Source organism: Chelonia mydas, chromosome 1 (genome assembly GCF_015237465.2).
Source record: "Chelonia mydas isolate rCheMyd1 chromosome 1, rCheMyd1.pri.v2, whole genome shotgun sequence".
NCBI lineage: Eukaryota > Metazoa > Chordata > Testudines > Cheloniidae > Chelonia > Chelonia mydas.
The window spans coordinates 137,017,619-137,037,588 of NC_057849.1; the positions used below are offsets into that span (position 1 = coordinate 137,017,619).

At 44.4% G+C, this 19,970-nt stretch overlaps 2 protein-coding genes across 21 annotated transcripts in view; one reads left to right on the forward strand and one right to left on the reverse strand.

The window, feature by feature from the left end:
- Positions 1-19,970, reverse strand: part of ADGRG2 (adhesion G protein-coupled receptor G2) — a 106,074-nt gene that overhangs the window by 15,146 nt on the left and 70,958 nt on the right. For all 20 annotated transcript variants that reach the window (XM_037901377.2, XM_037901312.2, XM_037901271.2 and 17 more), the window contains 8 exons: positions 15,661-15,853; positions 15,163-15,319; positions 9,538-9,681; positions 9,151-9,273; positions 6,664-6,709; positions 6,440-6,543; positions 5,619-5,743; positions 838-1,106 (listed from right to left, as the gene is read on the reverse strand). In XM_037901377.2, coding sequence (XP_037757305.1) covers positions 838-1,106; positions 5,619-5,743; positions 6,440-6,543; positions 6,664-6,709; positions 9,151-9,273; positions 9,538-9,681; positions 15,163-15,319; positions 15,661-15,853 — 1,161 coding nt within the window. The remainder of the gene's footprint in view (positions 1-837; positions 1,107-5,618; positions 5,744-6,439; positions 6,544-6,663; positions 6,710-9,150; positions 9,274-9,537; positions 9,682-15,162; positions 15,320-15,660; positions 15,854-19,970) is intronic.
- LOC122464027 (NADH dehydrogenase [ubiquinone] iron-sulfur protein 6, mitochondrial-like) lies at positions 10,360-11,021 on the forward strand. Its single transcript, XM_043537951.1, has one exon. It carries the CDS (start codon positions 10,472-10,474, stop codon positions 10,856-10,858), a length of 387 nt encoding a protein of 128 aa, XP_043393886.1. The 5' UTR covers positions 10,360-10,471; the 3' UTR covers positions 10,859-11,021.

Sequence of the window (19,970 nt, forward strand, 5' to 3'; positions counted from 1 at the left end):
GTTGCATATGCTCTTTGATATCACAGATTTAAGGACATGAAATACAATGGGCTTGATTTTGCCTCTCACACCTGTTTTACACTAGTTTAACTCCATTGTTTTCAGTGCAGTTACTCCTGATTTACAATAATGGGTAAGAGAAGAGAATCAGGCCTAGGGTTTTCTCATCACTTAAGTCGTAGGCACTGTTTTGCTACCTTTTTTTAGAAACAGTAGCAGTCTAGAGGAAGAATATGTAGTTGATATTCTGGAGCAATAACATTAATTTCCCCAATGGAAGAGATACCATCTGCTTTGGGGGTTGGAGATGGAAATAGTCAAATGTGTAATTGGCTCTCAGGCAGCTGCAACTGTAGTTCCAACAGAAACAATTTATGATTCATTTGAATTGCAACAACATCCACAATATATTGTGTATGCCCCAGAAGAACTTACAATCTGAAAAACTTTGCAACAAGGGGTGAATTCTGCAACATGCTAAAGTCACAGAATAGTGAAGTAAATAGAACCCTGTTATTGATAATGCATCTGAGATTCTTACAGGCAACAGGTATTTGATACTTGCTTTGTTGTTCCTTTTAAATGGTCTTCCATCCACCAAAATTGTTGTAAAGAAACTATATTTATTTTAGGCTAACAAATTTATTTGAGCATAAGCTTTCGTGAGCTACAGCTTACTTCATCGGATGTAGCTCACGAAAGCTTATGCTCAAATAAATTTATTAGTCTCTAAGGTGCCACAAGTACTCCTTTTCTTTTTGCGAATACAGACTAACACGGCTGCTACTCTGAAACCTATATTTATTTTAGATTCCAAAACCAGAAAAATATACATACCCCAGCCAACGATACAAAACTTAAGGATGTATTTCCGTACATAGGTATTAAACACTTTGACAAGGGCAAGATACATGTGGAATGCTTCAAGGCCCATCCAAGTGAAGGAAACCAAGAGGAAATAATGAAGAAATACAGCAACTGTGATGCACAGGCCTCGTATGTTATACAGAGCAATCCATGAATCAAGGAGGAAAACTAGGTTGAGCAGAAGTAATGCAGCACACAGCTGAATAAGGATTTTGGAAGGGTAGTCTCTCCGGATTTTCCTAAAAAGAAAATGAGTGAGATGATATAAGCTTTCATCATTCTACGAGCATTACTGTAGATCTCACATTGATTCTGTGTTCTTTGGTCCTTAATGCAGAAGAGCCACTAAGAGAACACATTTTACGCATGGTTAAGAAGTATTTATGAATGAAAAGGTTAATATTTGTGACATCACTATTCTTGTTACAACCAGGTTCTAAACTCTTATAAATACAAACATTCTTGCTTAAATTTCAGTTGTCTTAGTTTAATGTTTGTTTAAATATTGTATTACTTTTGTCCATATTTTTCTATTTTGTATATTAGGCTTCTTATTGTTGGAGTACTTCACCACAACAACACTCATCACATTCTCTACTATTAAGAGGTTAGACTAAACCTGTAAAAAGGCTTTCAGGACCTCCTCAGTTCCTTCTATCCAGCCAACTCCGAAAAAGAGGGGTAGGACGGTGGGTTCTGGAATGGACATGTGCAACACATCTCAAAGAACAACAGTTACAGAAAGGTTATTAAATGATTTTTCTTCTTTGAGTGATTGCACATGTCCATTTCAATTTAAGGATGTAGATGAATCCCAAACAGTTGCATAAGAGTGGGATCAGAGTTCATGGACATGCTGACTGTAAAACAGCTTGACCGAAATGGGCATCATCCCTAGCTTGTTGAGTAAAGTGTAATGATGAGAGAACGTATGCACTGACATCCAAGTCACCGCTCTGCAAATGTCCTGAATAGGGACCTGAGCCAAGAATGCTGCTACTGCTGCTGCTGTCTGCGCTCTCATGGAGTGGGCAGTCAGGATAGCTGGTGGTGGAACACCCACCTGCTCATAACATGTACAAATGCACGATGTAATCCACGATAAAAGTCTGAGCTGAGATAGGGACACCTTTCTTCCTTTCAGCAATCGCTACAAAGAGTTGGATGGATCTACAGAATGATTTAGTCCTCTCTGTGTAGAACACTAAGGCAGTCTAACACCCAGAGTGTGAAGACATTGCTCCTCCCTACTTGCATGTGGCTTTGAGGAGAAAACAGGCAGAAAGATTGCCTGATTACTATGAAACAGGGAAACCACCTTCAGGAGGAAGCTGGAGGACACAGCTGCACCTTATCCTTAAAAAAAAAAAACATGTATGGAGGCTCCGATGTGAGGGTGCAGATCTCCAAGACCTTTCTGTCCGAAGTAATGGCCACTAAGAAAGCCACCTTCCATGAAATGTATGACAAGGGACATATTGCCAATGGCTCAAACAGCAAACCCATAAGTTTTGATAAGACCAGGTTTAAGTCCCATGGAGGGATGGGTTCCTGTACTTGGGGGTTTAGTCTTTCCAGGCCCTTGGGGAAATGGATGGACATCTCATGAAAAGGTGAACCAGCTTTCCACCAGGGGATGAAATGCTGAAATCGTTGCAAGGTGGACCTTAATTGAGGAAATTGCTAAACGTTGCTGTTTCAAGCATAGCAAATAGTCCAGCATGTCCTGCAGAGACAACTGTGTGGGTGAGACTCCCTGCTGGGAAGCCAATATGGAGTACCGCCTCCGTTTTGAGAGGTACATAGCCCTGGTGGAGGGAGCTGAGGTTCGAGTGGATCAGACGACTGTAGTCCAGGGAGATCAGGTCCAAATATAGAAGGAGTAGAATTGGAGCAGCCACAGAAAGGCCTAGCAGTGTGGCAAACCAGTGCTGATGGAGTCAAGGTGGGGCTATCAAATGACCCACACCCGATCCCGCTTGGTTTTTAGCAGAACCTTGTGCATGAGTAGGATAGAGGGGAAAGCGTAGAACAGGTGACCTGTCCATGGGAGCAAGAAGGCATCTGTGAGCAAACCTGGGCTGTGGACTCGCAGGGAGAAAAACTGGTGACACTTTCTGTTGAGCCCAGTTGCAGACAGGTCTATCTGGGGAGTCCCCCACCACTGGAAAGCATCCCTCATGATGTCCAGGAACAGGGACCACTTATGATGATTGGAGGCTGCTGAGGCAATCTGCCAGTTCGTTCTGCACTCCTGAAAGGTGAGAAGCCTCAAGACAAATTACATGGGCTATGCAGAACTCCCATAAGTGGATTGCTTCCTGATACCCGCATAAGGCCTGGAATCAACAGTGCCAACTGATGCCAAGGCAGAGGAGTGGCCTGATTTAGGTTGCACTGTGCTCTGTTTCCCATGCCTGGCCTTCTTAGGAGTCGGGAAATGTCCCCTCTTGGCTGGCTGCCCCTTGTGCCCCTTCTTCGGCACCAAGGCTAGCAAATGGTGCCAGGACTCCTACACCATAGGAAAAGCACTCCTCAGCGACACTGAGATGTTCAGTGCCAAGTCTGACCAGCTCAGCTAGGAGGAAGGTCTCAGCACCGCCTCCATAAGGCAAAACTTCAATCTACCCTGCCAGTCCTTTTTGGTATGGGGTTTAAAGTCCCTGCAAATTTGGCACCAGTCCCCAATGTGAGCCTCACCCAAGCACTTCAAACAACTCAGAGGCATTGCCTTATTGCAGGTGACACAGGACTTGAAGCCCAGTGACCAAGGCATGCCTCGGCACCGGGTACGGAGAAAACTCTGCTAACTAACTGGAAACAATGTGGAGTCTGGTGGCACCTTAAAGACTAACAGATTTATTTGGGCATAAACTTCCGTGGATAAAAAACCCACTTCTTCAGATGCATGGAGTGAAAATTACAGATACCCGCATAAATATATATTGGCACATGAAGAGAAGGGAGTTACCTTACAAGTGGGAACCAGTGTTGACAAGGCCAATTTAGTCAGGGTGGATATGGTCCACTCCCAATAATTGATGAGGAGATGTCAATACCAAGAGTGGAAAAATTGCTTTTGTAGTGAGCCAGCCACTCCCAGTCCCTATTCAAGCCCAAACTGATGGTGTTAAGTTTGCACATGAATTGTAGCTCAGCAGTTTCTCTTTGAAGTCTGTTTTTGCAGTTTTTTTGTTGAAGTATGGCTACTTTTAAATCTGTTATTGAGTGTCCAGGGAGACTGAAATGCTTTCCTACTGGCTTGGATTAAATGCACATCACACGATCCACTGTCTACAGCCAAGTCTTAAGATACAACCGCATTTGCTCCAGTCCCTCAGACAGAGACAAAACACCTACAAGATCTTTATCAAGCGTTCTTAAAACTACAATACGCACCTGGGGAAGTAAGGAAACAGATTGACAGAGCCAGAAGAGTACCCAGAAATCACCTACTACAGGACAGGCCCAACAAGGAAAATAACAGAACACCACTGACCATCACGTACAGCTCCCAGCTAAAACCTCTCCAGCGCATCATCAACGATCCCTCACTCTCCCAGACCTTGGGAGACAGGCCAATCCTTGCTTACAGACAGCCCCCCAACCTGAAGCAAATACCAGCAACTACACACCACACCACAAAAACACTAACCCAGGAACCAATCCCTGTAACAAACCCCGTTGTCTTCTCTGTCCCCATATCTACGCTAGCGACGCCATCATAGGACCCAACCACATCAGCCACACCATCAGAGGCTCATTCACTTGCACATCTACTAATGTGAAATAAGCCATCATGTGCCAGCAATGCCCCTATGCCATGTACATTGGCCAAACCAGACAGTCTCGACACAAAAGAATAAATGGACACAAATCAGACATCAGGAATGGTAACATACAAAAGCCAGTAGGAGAACACTTCAATCTCCCTGGACATTCTATAACAGATTTAAAAGTAGCCATACTTCAACAAAAAAAAACTTCAAAAACAGACTTCAAAGAGAAACTGCTGAGCTACAATTCATTTGCAAACTTAACACCATCAATTTGGGCTTGAATAGGGACTGGGATTGGCTGGCTCACTAAAAAAGCAATTTTCCTTCTCTTGGTATTGACACCTCTTCATCAATTATTGGGAGTGGACCACAACCACCCTGACTGAATTGGCCCTGTCAACACTGGTTCTCCACTTGTAAGGTAACTCCCTTCTCTTCATGTGCCAATAAATATTTATGCCTGTAGCTGTAATTTTCACTCCATGCATTTGAAGAAGTGGATTTTTTGCCCACGAAAGCTTATGCCCAAATAAATCTGTTAGTCTTTAAGGTGTCACCGGACTCCTTGTTGTTTTTGTGCATACAGACTAACACAGCTTCCCCTCTAATAACTGGAAACACACTATGTACAATAATCTGAAAGGAAGTCCACTGAAAAGCTTACTGTAGCAAGGGGAACAGTTCCAGCGACCATCACAGGCGGTAAGAAGGAACTGAGGGGCACAGGGTCAGTTGGGCCCTTTTAACCAGCACTTTGAGCACACAGCACCAGACAGCACCAGAGCCACACTGACGGGTACCATGGAGGAAGAAATTTCTGGCGACTGTGCTCGGGGCACACACACACCTACATTGGAATGGACCTGTGCAATCACTTGAAGAAGAAAGGACTCATCCATTGTCCTTCAGAGCGGTAGTTATGGACAATCATGATCAAGTTTATAATGTAAATTTAACTCTGCAGGTACTTACTCAAAAGCTATGTAGGTTACAAGAGTAACAGAAAGAAAAATTGCAGAAAGGCCACAGCCGATATAGGTGATAAAAGTCAGAACCAGTGTCTGGATGGGTGGTAAAGTAATATTTCTAGACAGGTCCTAAAAAGAAAACAGAAATTATCTTTAAGGGGTATGCTTCTTTGAAATAAACAAACAAAAACCCATTCCACTGGAATTTTTTTAAAAAAAATACCATGGAAACATTTCTGTTCATATTAGATTAAATACAAGCTGAATTTTAAAAAAACTAAATATGGGGCTATACTTGACCCAAGAGTATCCCTTTAGTTTTGATTTATCCCCATCTTCTTTCCTGCAGAATAATCACTGTTTAAAATTAAGGGCCCTGATTTAGCAAGGTACTTAAGTCCCCTTAGAGTATGTCTACATCACAATTAAAAACCCGTGGTTGGTCCATACCAGCTGACTCAGTCTTGCAGGACTTAGGCTAAGGGGCTGTTTAATTTCAGTGTAGACTTTTGGGCTTGGGCTGGAGTCCGGGCTCTAGGAACCTGCGAAGTAGGAGGGCCCCAGAGTCTGGGCTGTAGCCTGAGCTCGAACATCTATTCTACAGTTAAACATCCCCTTAGCCCAAGCCCAGCGAGCCCAAGTCAGCTGGCACAGGCCAGCTGTGGGTGTCTAATTGCAGTGTAGACAAACCCTTAGACTTCCATGGTTCTATTCATGCCCCCAGTTCAACAGCCTCATTTGCTTAAAGTTAAGCATGTGCATGAGTGCTTTCCTGAATCAGGGATCCAAATATACTGGTTTGGGATATTATTTATAACTAATTACCAGCAAAACTCCAAAGCTTGTGAGGTGGTTGCATGTACAAACGGTTTCATTTGCTCTCCTTTCTTTAACCATGCATCCTTCATATGACCAGCCTCCTTTGCCACCTGTAACAGATAAGAAGATTCCATTACTGATAGTATTTACAGTATCTCTTAAAACGGTTAACAAAAGTTAACACAGCTGAGATGGCATGGCACTTAGAAATGGTGATATCAGATACTTACCATTTTTATTTAAGTCCCAAAATGCACATCTAACTTTTAAATTATCCTGTTTGAAAAAAATACACACATTTTACTGAATTATAAGTGATGAGCAAGGCAGTTATGAATGTAAAATGGACAGAGAAGTAAAGACTGTCTATAGCAATACAACATAATAAGGAAAAGCTATTTCTTCTATGTTACCTAAGGTGTACACAAATGTGGATATACACAACAAACTAAAATTGGCCTATATGGGTAGCTCTATTGCCTTCAGCTTGTGCAAAATGATTATTGGTGGTAGGAATAGGGGCTTTTCCTAACTACCTGCTGTTTTGTTGTCTGTATGCACAGTGCAGATTGAATTGAAGATTTTATTTTAATCTTTCCAAGTTTCTCACATCCTAAATATTATCTTAACCTCTTGGACCATGTGACAGAGTGTGAATCACCTAAGGCTGCCTTATCACTCTGTGCACTTTGCAAGGGTCCCTACAAGGGCCAAATTGAGGAGATAATTGGTTAAGCACCAGGTAATTAACCAGTTAACAAGATGATTTAGCTCCTCAGCTGAGGACAGTTAAAAAAAAAAGAGACAAGAAGAAGCAGGAAGAGAAGGCTTGAAAAGAAGGGCCAGAGAAGCTTGAGAGGTGAGATCTCTCTTCTCCCTGTGCCTGGGTACTAAATAAAGGTTTGGGGAACTGCTGCCTTATGCTGTGGCGGAACAAACACATGCAGAGCATGTTATAGATAAAGCACATAGTGTTGAGCTAGCTATCAGTGTGTGTGAGGACAGTTTGCACCAAGAAATCCGGGGCGGGGGGGGAGAGTACTGTCCTGTGACACACCACAGCCCTGCACATCTTACTTGTGGCTTCAAAGAGATTACTCATCTGAATACGAGCTACTCATCAGTGTCTGCAGAATCAGACTCTTAGTTTGGAGGGAATGGAAGTTTTCGTTTTAGGATACGCAACATAAGGGCAGAATATGTGATGTCTACAAGTTTGCCTCTGGGATACCAGACCTGGGGATTTCTCATCTCTTACTGATTTTAGAAGTACGAAGGAATTAGTTCTTTTTTAAAAGATTTTTTGGTCATGTTTTAGTATTGAAATGTTAGAGTTTTAAAAGTGTTGTGTTTTCCTTGAAGATCTTAGAACATTGCAGCTAGTAAGTGATATATAATGTTGTTAGGAACAACAATACTACATTGTTGCATTGGGCTCAACTTTTTACCAGTGCAAGTTCTGATTACAGAGGCTAGCTTTGGGGAAATCCCACACAAGGGACTGGAATCTCTGCCAGTTTCAACACAGAATGTTTCTTGGCAAATGGGCAGATTTTAACCCATCCATGAACAAGTAGGGAATATCAGCCCCCAAAATTTATAGATTACCCAAATCTGTGGATCTAAGGACAACCACACAGGCCAACCCAAGGCAATATGCTGTTTCCTGACTGCATTGCCTCTGTGAAAGCCATGTTGCCAGTGTTTCCCTGTTGGTCATAACTGCCTAAACCCCACTCATGATATGTTCATTCATCTGAGGGGAAACAACATAAAATAATGCTGACTGGATAGGAATTTGATAGAATAGAGAAAAATCACAGAATAACTGCAAATCAATTGTGAACCAAAAATGTTTATTAATTAACATTATGCAAACATGAGATCTGTTGGAAATTTTGAAGCCACTGAACTTAGATGACAGGTTTCAGAGTAGCAGCCGTGTTAGTCTGTATCCACAAAAAGAAAAGGAGTACTTGTGGCACCTTAGGAGACTAACAAATTTATTTGAGCATAAGCTTTCGTGAGCTACAGCTCACTTCATCGGATGCATGCAGTGGAAAATACAGTGGGGAGATTTATATACACAGAGAACATGAAACAATGGGTGTTACCATACACTGTAACAAGAGTGATCAGGTAAGGTGAGCTCTCCTGCTGGTAATAGCTCACCTTACCTGAAAAAAGAAAAGGCGTACTTGTGGCACCTTAGAGACTAACCAATTTATTTGAGCATAAGCTTTCGTGAGCTACAGCTCACTTCATCGGATGCATAAAGATGAAGTGAGCTGTAGCTCACGAAAGCTTATGCTCAAATAAATTGGTTAGTCTCTAAGGTGCCACAAGTATTCCTTTTCTTTTTGTGAATACAGACTAACACGGCTGCTACTCTGAAACCTCACCTTACCTGATCACTCTTGTTACAGTGTGTATGGTAACACCCACTGTTTCATGTTCTCTGTGTATATAAATCTCCCCACTGTATTTTCCACTGCATGCATCCGATGAAGTGAGCTGTAGCTCACGAAAGCTTATGCTCAAATAAATTTGTTAGTCTCTAAGGTGCCACAAGTACTCCTTTTCTTTTTTTTGAACTTAGATGAGAAAACCACAAAAGAACCAGAGCAAATGAAGCAGCCTGCATATTCAGCCTAGCATAAGTTCTAAAACAATTCAGTAAAATGGCATTTTGTAAACTGCTAAAACCTAAGTCATACCTGAGTAGGCATGGTGTTCTTTAGAGTGACAGTAACATTTGCCTTCAAGTCGCTAAGTGTGAGGTTAGCTACACTTGATGATATGACATTGCTGATTAGAGAGAGATTCTCGAGTGAAGAATCCTGAAACAACAAAAAGGTAACTAAGAGTAGAAAAAAATTAAATACAATAGAGCGCATGCGTGCACACACAATTTCAGTTATTACAGTGATTAGAGCTGGGCAAAAATGTTTGAAATGTTAAAATCTTCTGATGAGAAAAGGAATGATTTTTTGTGAAAATTTATGCTCATTTGCCCTTCTCACCACTCATTTTTCAATCAGTTCTAACATGGAGTTAAAGAATATTGTGAAGGATCCCTCATGTACAGGGTCCCAAAAAGTTACCTGAAATGGAGTTGTCTTTTCGAAAAAGTTGAATATAATTCTAGAAGCCAGAGACATATCTTCAGAAGACAAGTTTGTCAGCAATGAGGAAGGGAGTGCAATAGCTCCAACGCTATTTATAGGTGCTTGGATGTCTAGAGCAATCTGAAAATTAAACATAAAAAGGAACAACAATTTTTGTTGCTAACAGAAGATTAGATTGTGCCTTAGGCTCAATCCTGAGTATAGGAGCAGCCTATTATATAGCTGTGCCACCCCAGGAGCACCATTGGGAAGGAACCATGACTCAGAATCATACTATTTCCCCTCAGTGGCAGAGCTACGTTTTGCAACTTGGAGGTGGGGGCTGATGGACCATTTGTCATGGGCTGGAGAGCAAGCCTGCCCATGCACCCGCAGCAGCGGTGGTTCCTGTCCCACCGGGCTTAGCCCAACTCCCCGCTCTGGATATTGAGCCTTAATGCATGGGGTTGCAGGGCCATTCAGGTTTGGCCCAGCCACCCACCTGTTGTGATGTAGGGATGGCCAAGCCAAATCAGAGTGAATGGCATTGTAACATGGTACGTGGGTCATGTTGCAATGCCCAGAGCAGGGAGCTAGGCCCAGCCCTGCAGACCAGATGCTGCTGCTGCCGGGTGCGTGTGGAACAGGCTCACTCTCCAGTCCCATGTGAAAATTCTTGTCACACACCTTACCTCCGGAGCTATTAGCTGCATCCCCTGCTCTTCTTTAGCTCCAGGGGAGAAATAATTTACCTCAGCTCTGTAAAGGGTATAGCATACTTCAGCTCTTGCACCCAGCTATGGCTCCATCCATTTGCTCATCAGGACCGAGCATCGGTAGTGCTTTGCAAAGGAGCCAGAGCCATAATCTGGGTAGCTGTAATGTAGGAGCTGTGCAGGGGGTGGGCATTTTACAGCTGCATTGGGGCAAAATGCCAGCGTCCTGCTCAACCTTCTGCGGATTCTTGTTGCTAAGGCGCCGCGCTCCAGTTCGAGTGGCGGCCGCTCCCCCCCAAAGAGGCTATGGCACACGCGTGTCTGAGAGTGGTGAGAGCGTGAAGCGCATGGGACAGGTTTATGAAGAGAATGACTACAGGAAGGTTCAATTTATTGCACGACAGAACGAGGTGAATGAGACCTTTGCTATTGACTTAATAGCAGAGCAGCCTGTGAATAAAGTTGAAAGCCGAGTGATATCATGTGATGGTGGTGGTGGAGCTCTGGGACATCCTAAAGTGTACATAAATTTCGACAAAGATACAAAAACTGGAACATGTGGTTACTGTGGACTTCAGTTTAAACAGAAACATCACCACTGAAAGATCATCCCTCCATGCCCTGCAGAATTCTGTCAGGATTTCAGTTAAATCCTAAAATATTAACAATAAATGAAATTTAACAAAACAAACAAACAAAAAAACAATCTAGCTCTTAAGGAGCCATTCCAGGGACTGAGAGAAGAGGGGAAAACAATGTATGCTTTTATAAGAAACACTGAGATGGTAAAGAGGAGGGAGTTGGGAAACAGACATATAGTTCTGCATATATTTTAGCTTATCCAAAGTTGGTATTTTGTAGCACAGAAATTTACAGCATTATTTAACTACTTAAATTCCAGACTTCGGGAAGAAGGTGGCAGTGATGACAATGTTATTAAAGGTTTACTGCAAAATTGTTTTTATTTTTTTAAAAGAAATCCCCAACCCTTTTTGTATGAATCCAAAAGAGCTGTACATAGCCACTGTTTGTAACTGAAGTTTAATACTGCATCTTAAACAAAATTTGAGACAATTATCCCAACTTTATCATCATTTGCTGCCCGACATCTGACACCATAACTAGGAGATGAGATCAAGCCCTAAAGTTAAAGGTCTGCAGATCAGAATTTTGATTTGGCCTATTATAAAACTAAGGACATTTTGTAAAATTTGGGTTTAAATTTAGGATCATAATTTGAACACCTTCAAAATTTGGGTGTCTTCAGAGCTAGGTGTGGGCCCATCTTTAATTATGACTATACAAAGCAAAGGTCTGAAACAATTATTTATTTTTAAACTGCTTATTTTCATTCCCTTGTGTATAGTACTGGTGATGTCATTCATTCTAGCCGGTAAACCAAATAACCTGTTGTTCAGTTTTCTCAAGACCTTAAAGATGTAACGTCATACAAACATGATGTTAACTTTTAGCTAAACTTTTGGGGTACACCTTTAAGATTAAGTGTGTTTTAGCTTTCTGAGGTAACTAGTGTTGCTAAGATACTGTAGTTGTACAACTTAAATAGTTTAGAGCTCATGAAAGGTGTCAGAGACTCTCAGAACTCAAGACAGAAGTCATATGTATAATCAAAAGAACAGTCACAGCCGAGAAACAGCTGTGCAAGCTTCCCAGCAATGCCCTAACAATGTGCATCAATCCTGCCCATGAGGTCAGGAACCGGTCACTTCTAAGCGTGCAAGGGTAATTCAAACTCCAGAACCCAGTCTCTGACCTCTCAGGCTGCTAGCACTGAGACCCCAATTAAGTTTACAAATGCATTTCCATCACTCTAATCCAGGCTAGATACAAATTTGTTGAAAAGCTCTGCATATCTCATTACCAGTCCCTAAACCTTCCAGTACATCATGAGATTTACTTAGCAAATTACTCCTGAGGGAATTCTGATCAAAAAATTAAGAATTCTTCAGACAATATTCTAAATTCTTCATATTTTATTGTCAATAAATAGATATGGAGGCTCCAGCATGGCAGTGGGAAGCACAGGCCACTGGCTGTATGGAAGTGGGAAATCAACCTGCACTGCTTCCTCACCCCTCTGGACACAGACTGGGCGGTGAGGCTGCACCAGACCCTGACACAGTGCAAGGGCCGGGCCTGGCCCAGAAATACCCTGTGGCCCTGCCCCTCCATGGCAGGGGCACCAAGATAGCAAGCGAGAAGGACAAAGTCTCGCGCAACCAACCTTGGCCCCCAATCCAGGTGTGGGGCAGGCAGACTCAGCCTGGAAGAATCTAAGTGTGGAGGGGCTTAATGTGGGGTGAGAGGATTCTATGTGGGGCAATCTGGGTGCAGATGGCTCGGTGGGCGGTCCGTGTGCGGGGTGGATCTGGATGCACAGGGGCTTATTAAGGGGTTCCAGATACAGGGGGAATGGGACTCTGCAGGGGGGATCCAAGAGAAAGTTGTTGGGATTCAACAAGGAGTGGGGGAGTGGGGTTTGGTGGGGGAGTCGGGCTTGGTGGGGTGGGGGTCTGGGTGCAGCTGGTTGGGGCTCGGTGGATTGGGAATCTGGATGTGGAGAGCTTGTCAGGGTGGTCTATGTGCAGGGGGTGGGTCCCATCAGGCTGGGAATTTGAGTACAGGGGACTCAGCTGGGGTGGTCTGAGTGCAGGGGCGGGAGTCCACATGTGGGGTCTGGATGCAGAGGGGCTCTGGATGCACAGGGGTTGGGCAGACGGGGGAGCAGCTCCCTGTACAGTGACCCCTTCCTCCGTGACTGAGGAGCATTGGGCCAGGAAGCGGGAGGGGTACAGAGCTTCCTGCAGCTGCGGGTGGGTCTGACCCAGCCCTCACTGCTCCTTGCAGGGGAAGAGGAAGTCCCGTCCTCCCCAGCCCAGCGTGAACTAGCAGCTGAGCCAAGCGCAGGGTAGAAGCTACTGGCTGGGGCGTCCCAGTTCTGCCCCCCTTTGTGGTGATTTACCTCTCCACCAGCTGCTTCAGGCACCTGGAATGATGCACCTGCGCTGCTGTGGAGGGGCTCATGACTGGTCATGCAGCTTTCCTTTGCTTCCCCATCATTTTTTGTGGGGAAGCAAAGAAATGGGGGGGAGGGAGGACTGGGTGGGACGACGACATGAATTCTGTGCGTCCACAGTGGCGCAGAATTCTCCCAGGAGTAGCAAATGTCAAGCTTCCACTACTACCTCCTTCCTAGTCTCACCACATACTTATACTTTACACATCCTAAGGAAAACAAAGCAGAACTTAGATCTTGTGATTGTTTTACATTATTTATAATATTATAGAGGGATACAAGTACCACTTATTGTTTAAATCAGACTTGCCTGGGAAGACAAACAGTACTCTAATATTTGTTGAGAACTTTCCATCTCTCACAGACAAAGTCTTAAAGGTTTGTAGTGTGCCCTTTAGAATTACCCCAAAATCGGAGGGTGGATAGGCTTTTAAGTGAGAAAGTGGTGTTAAACCTTTCCAAGTACTTTTCTCTTGGCAAGGCGAACTGGCAAATAATATGAAATTCATCAATTAAGCAACTTAATAGCTCTTTTCCAGGCAGCCAATGTAATTCTAATACCATTTCTGACAGGTGAGGCCATCTGGCAAAACTCCTTGAAATTCTTCAGTGCTCTGGGGGTGGGTGATTAAACTATTCATGATTTTAGGCTGCTGGAGGAGGGGGATGTTTTGCCAAATCCTTCTGGTGTTTTGGCTGTTCCCTTACTAACAGCTTGTTAGTGAAATATTGTTAGCTTCTGCTAGGACAGTGGCTTCTTATCGATACAGAAATTTTCTCCTATAAGTCTTAGTGGAAGAAAATAGTTAATAAAGATCCCCTGATTACAGCAGACATGAGTAACAAATATCATACGGCAGATCATAGACTCATAGAATATCAGGGTTGGAAGGGACCTCAGGAGGTCATCTAGTCCAACCCGCTGCTTAAAGCAGGACCAATCCCCAACTAAATCATCCCAGCCAGGGCTTTGTCAAGCCTGACCTTAAAAACTTCTAAGGAAGGAGATTCCGCCACCTCCCTAGGTAACGCATTCCAGTGTTTCACCACCCTCCTAGTGAAAAAGTTTTTCCTAATATCCAACCTAAACCTCCCCCACTGCAACTTGAGACCATTACTCCTTGTTCTGTCATCAGCTACCACTGAGAACAGTCTAGATGTATCCTCTTTGGAACTCCCTTTCAGGTAGTTGAAAGCAGCTATCAAATCCCCACTCATTCTTCTCTTCTGCAGACTAAACAATCCCAGTTCCCTCAGCCTCTCCTCATAAGTCATGTGTTCCAGTCCCCTAATCATTTTTGTTGCCCTCTGCTGGACTCTCTCCAATTTTTCCACATCCTTCTTGTAGTGTGGGGCCCAAAACTGGACACAGTACTCCAGATGAGGCCTCACCAATGTCCAATAGAGGGGAACGATCACATCCCTCGATCTGCTGGCAGTGCCCCTACATATACATCCCAAAATGCCATTGGTCTTCTTGGCAACAAGGGCACACTGTTGACTCATATCCAGCTTCTCGTCCACTGTAACCCCTAGGTCCTTTTCTGCCGAACTGCTGCCGAGCCATTCAGTCCCTAGTCTGTAGTGGTGCATGGGATTCTTCCATCCTAAGTGCAGGACTCTGCACTTGTCCTTGTTGAACCTCATCAGATTTCTTTTGGCCCAATCCTCTAATTTGTCTAGGGCCCTCTGTACCCTATCCCTACCTTCCTGCGTATTTACCTCTCCCCCCAGTTTAGTGTTAGAGATCTGGATTTCAGATTCTCTTGATTAAATCTCTCTCTCTATTTTTTTAATATAACAAATGCACTTTATCCACAAAGAGTTTGAATTTAAATTTTTAAGGATTAAAATCATAGGTGGCTTTACCTGAAGATCTGATGAATCTTGGACAGCGAATGACATTTTGCTGAAGTTACTGCTGTTGACTTTGGTGACTGCTAGAGCCAAGGCCGGGGAGGTAAAATTAATGGATTCTGTTGAAAAGTTCAGTTTTAAGCCAATGGCATCCACTATTTTTATTATTCTGTTAAGACAAAATATACTTAGTATTACAATGCACCTATCTCTTCATTTTCAAGCAGGTTGTGAAACAGCAAGCCAAGCATATTCTGAAAACAATCGGAGCTTTTCTCTGATCTCTGTTATGCCAGTGTAAATAAGAAGGAACTCCAGTGAAGGCCATGGATTTATATCAGTGTAAAACAAGTGGAATCAGAATCATGCCTGATATCAAAGTTCAGTTTGGGTGAGGAAAAAAGGTGCAGGCTGATAGTTTGCCCATCATTTAAGGAGCTACCTATAATGTGTTACTTTACCAAGATGACAAACACAACATTCAGTTAATCTGTTTACAAAAATGCATACCTTTTAGACATTGGGGATAGTAATGAATATGGAGCATTTAGGAGACTGCTAATTGTGTTGATCATCTCTCTTGCAACTTTTGGCTCTATTTTCTGGGCTGACAGAGCACTTTCCATTTGGGATATTATGCTCTCAACTTCAGAGGGATTAATCGTGGTATGTGTGATATTTGACAGATTATCCAAAATGTTTCCTATGACAGAAGAAAAATAGTGTACGTTAATTGAAAACCGTCAAAATATTGTGTATGCCAAAGGGAATAAACTGGAGGAGAAAAAATGAGCCATTATGTGATGGCTACCATCTAGGCCAGTGGTCACCAACCCGTTGATTGTGATCGACTGGTCAATCCTGGAGACTCTCCCAGTCGATCGTGATCTCTGGCCACCGTGGCACAGTGGGGCTGCCTGCCGCTAAGGCAGGCTCCTTGCTGGCTGTGGCCCCACACCACTCCTGGAAGCGGCCAGCATGCTCCAGCAGCCCCGCAGGGTGGAGGGGCAGAGGTCTCTGCGCTCTGCTTCTGCCTGGAAGCATCACCTCCGCAGCTCCCATTGGCCAGAAATGGGGAGCTGTGGCCAATGGGAGCTGCGGGGGCAGATCCTGCAGAGAGGGGCAATGTGTGGAGTCACGTGCCCCCTCCAGGGGGTGCAGGGTCAAATGGGCCCTACCGGGAGCGGCATGGTCATTTGGTGCACTACTGGCTTGGCAGGGTGGGGAGGAGGTGCCGATGTGCCTGGGTTGGGTTGGGGCCGGCAGGGAGCCTGCCTTAGCCACGCTGCACCGCCGACCGGGAGCCACCCAAGGTAAGTGCTGCCTGGTGGGAGCCCGCGCCCCAACCCCCAGCCCTGAGCCCCCTCCCCGAGCCAGCACCTCATACCCCTTCCTGGACCCCGAACCACCTCCTGCACCCCAAGCCCCTGCCCTAGCCCTGAGCCCCCTCCCAGAGCCAGCACCCCATAACCCCTCCTGCACCCCAACTCCCTGCCCCAGCCTGGAGCCCCCTCCTGCACCTAAAGTCCCTCCCAGAGCTTGCACTCCTCCTGAACCCCAAACCCCTGCCCCAGCCCAGTGAAAGTGAGTGAGGTTCGGGAGAGTGAGCAACAGAGAGAGGGAGGGATGGAGTGAGTGGGGTGGGGTTTCAGGGAAGGGGCAGGGCCTCAGGGAAGGGGCGGGGTAGATTTTGGGTTGCCCTTAAATTCAGAAAGTAATCTTTGGTGTAAAAAGGTTGGAGACCATTGATCGAGGCTGATATACCACGGATTGAACCCCTGGGCCTCCAGAATTAAAAGCATAAGTTACTAAGGATTGAATTAAATAGACTAGACTCCAGAGCTAAGGCTGTAACAGATTCCTATTCTCTGCAGACTGGCACAGAGGCAGACTTATAACACACACTTACTGGTGAGTTACTGTGAAGGGGTGGTCTACGTCTGGAGGCCCCCTGCTGGAGGCTGCGTAGCCCTGCCTCACCTAGCCCCAGAAAAGAGCAGAAGAGAAGTCCTCTAGACAGTGGCTGCAGGGGAAGCAGCCAATCAGAGGGGCTGCTGGAGTGGCCAGTCAGAGCCCTGGAGGACCATATAAAAAGAAGCAGCAGAAACAGAGCAGTCAATTGCTGCCTGGAGTGGGAAGAGAGCTGACCATTTTCCTAGCTGGCTGGAAGAGCAGCAGGACCATGGACACCTCAGTGTGGCAGGGAATGGGGGAGATAGGAAGAAGCTCCTGGCTGGCTGTGGGGACCAAGGCCTGGTCTACACTGGGGGTAGGGAGTAATCAATCTAAGTTACGCAACTTCAGCTATGTGAATAACACAGCTGAAGTTGACGTACTTAGATCTACTCACTGCGGTGTCTTCACTGCGGTGAGTTGACTGCTGCCGCTCCGCTGTCAACTCTGTGTGCACCTCTCGCGGTACTGGACTACAGGAGTCGACGGGAGAGCGCTCGGGGGTCAATTTATCACATCTAAAAGTAGACACGGTAAATCGACCCCACTGGATCGATTGCTGCCCGCCGATTCGGCAGGTAGTACAGACATACCCTAAGCAAGAACTGAGACCAGGGAGGGCTCCAGAAAGACAGTGTCTCTGGGGAGGAAGCCCCGGGCATATGCCCTATACCAGGGCCGGGACAATTTAAAGACTGTATACCCTGAAAGGGGTTTGTTCTATTCCACCTACAGATAGCGTGTGTGACTCAGCCAGAGGGCTGAGTCACTGAAGACCTGTTGAAGATACTAGAGAGATGAGGTGGATGAGGTAATATTGTTTATTGGATAACTTCTCTTGGACAAAGAGATAAGCTTCCAAGCTTACACAGAGCTCTTCTTCAGATCAGAAGGGCAGTTCTGTATAAGATCAAAAGCTTGTATCTTTCTCCAACAGAAGTTGGTCCAATTAAAGATATTACCTTACCCAGCTTGTTATCACACAGCAAGCCTAGCCCAGAAGGTGGACATTCATCACTAATTAAATCACTGTGGAATTATACTATTCACATATATAAAGAAGATGAAAATTCAGCACCGGTGTAAATGGACCCAGTTTTGTTTAAACTAGTCTCTAATTTTCAGCCTGCTAATTCTAATTTTATATCCTTAAATTGAGAGCTATTGTTAGAAAATATGCATTAACTGGTAAAATATTTACAGTTATGGTATAATCTTGGCTGCCCTACACATAAGGAGGACTGGCTGGAGAGAAGGAAGGCAGGAAGCACTCTGCCTAGTCTGAAGGGCTGACAAATCTCAGAGTCATGGGAGCAGTGAGACTAGTCAAGGGGAGGATGCATCTCAGGACTTGCTATTTTGAAAAGATCTGTAACTCTCTTGCGCTTGTTAAGAGTAAAGTGACAGCTGTGCAGCAGAGATGTGTTCTCACCCTTGCAGCCTTCTTCTGAGCTATTGATTGAATACTAGGATTTCCCACTCCAAACATCAGAATCAAGGTTGGTCAAGCCACGTTCATTGACCAAGAGTATACCTATGATGCTGCCCTATTTGTGGGGAAGCCAGAGAATTTCCACCCTGCTCTTCAAAGTTTCTGAGATGCTGCCCACACCATGGAGTTGAATGTCTCATGGCAGAAGACCAATGTCCAGAACCTTGGAGCTGGACCACCAGAATCCTCAATAAAGGTGGGGTCAAGCACCATGGACAGCACCTATAAGTTCATCTACCTAGGCCACAAGCAGAGTTCAAACCATCAGAGCAAACCAGATGTCCTCTGACAAATAGGACTCACCATCTCCTGCATGAAGTCCATGCCTTGCCTATAGATGCAAAAACATCTCTGTGCTGAGACAAAGTTCAGGATCTATCAAACTTGTGTACTGCCATACTGCTATATTGGTCAGAAACTTGGACTCTCTTACAGGCAGAGTTGGAGCAGCTTGAGGCATTCCATATGCACTGTCATCACCAAATCCTGAGCATAAAGTGGTTTGACTTGTGCAAAATGCCATAATCTTGCAGAGATCTGCCCTTCCACCAGTCACTCACTGCATTCAAAATCACCATTGCATGCTCCTCTGCCATGTCACCGGGATGGACAAAAATATCCCAGCACACCGTGCTCTCAAACTCTCCATCGACACGCAAAGGGGTGTATGCCTGGACCCTACCTGATGTTGCCTGAAGGGCCACCCCAGAGAGTCAGATCTGGGAACTTCTCGCTACAATATCTGGTATGATACCATCAGCCATGGTCACTCTGGCTGGCACAGTGGTCCTCAGTAGACCAGGCACATTTGATGATGATATGTCTGGCCTTTAATGACATTCTAATTAACTATTCTCTGGAAGTTTTATCTTTGACTTCAGTGGGAGTAGGATAAGATCTAGAGTAGGGATTTCAGAGACAACATACACAAATGTAAATATCTAAAATCTCAGAGGATATTCCCACCCAGTTACAACTTTTTAAGGAGGATCTAGTATTGATGGATAATTCTGCTTTGTTTCCACAAAGCTCTCTTGTATGACAGCAACTGTGAATTCTTTGCCATGACTCCGAATCTCTTTCTTTTAAAGGAAAGAAAGAAATATATGAAAGCACTTGGTAATTTATCTGAAGAATACATTTATTTTCAATCCTGCGACTATATTCTTTTTCCCCCTCCCATCCGTCTTCTGTTTTTTTGCTATGTTTTTTTCACTGAAGCATAAAAGCCTCTAAAATCATGAAGACTTATTTTAAATTCAAACTTATTTCAAGACTTTTCTGACCAGTTCTGTCACTCTCTTATTTGTTTATTGCATTTTGCCTATCCAGTGTGTGGTGCTAGAAACAAGTCACATAGAGCCTTAACTCCTAT

Coding starts and splice junctions, on each gene's coding strand:
- LOC122464027 (XM_043537951.1), top strand. CDS start 10,472: ATGCCAGCGTCCTGCTCAACCTTCTGCGGATTCTTGTTGCTAAGGCGC.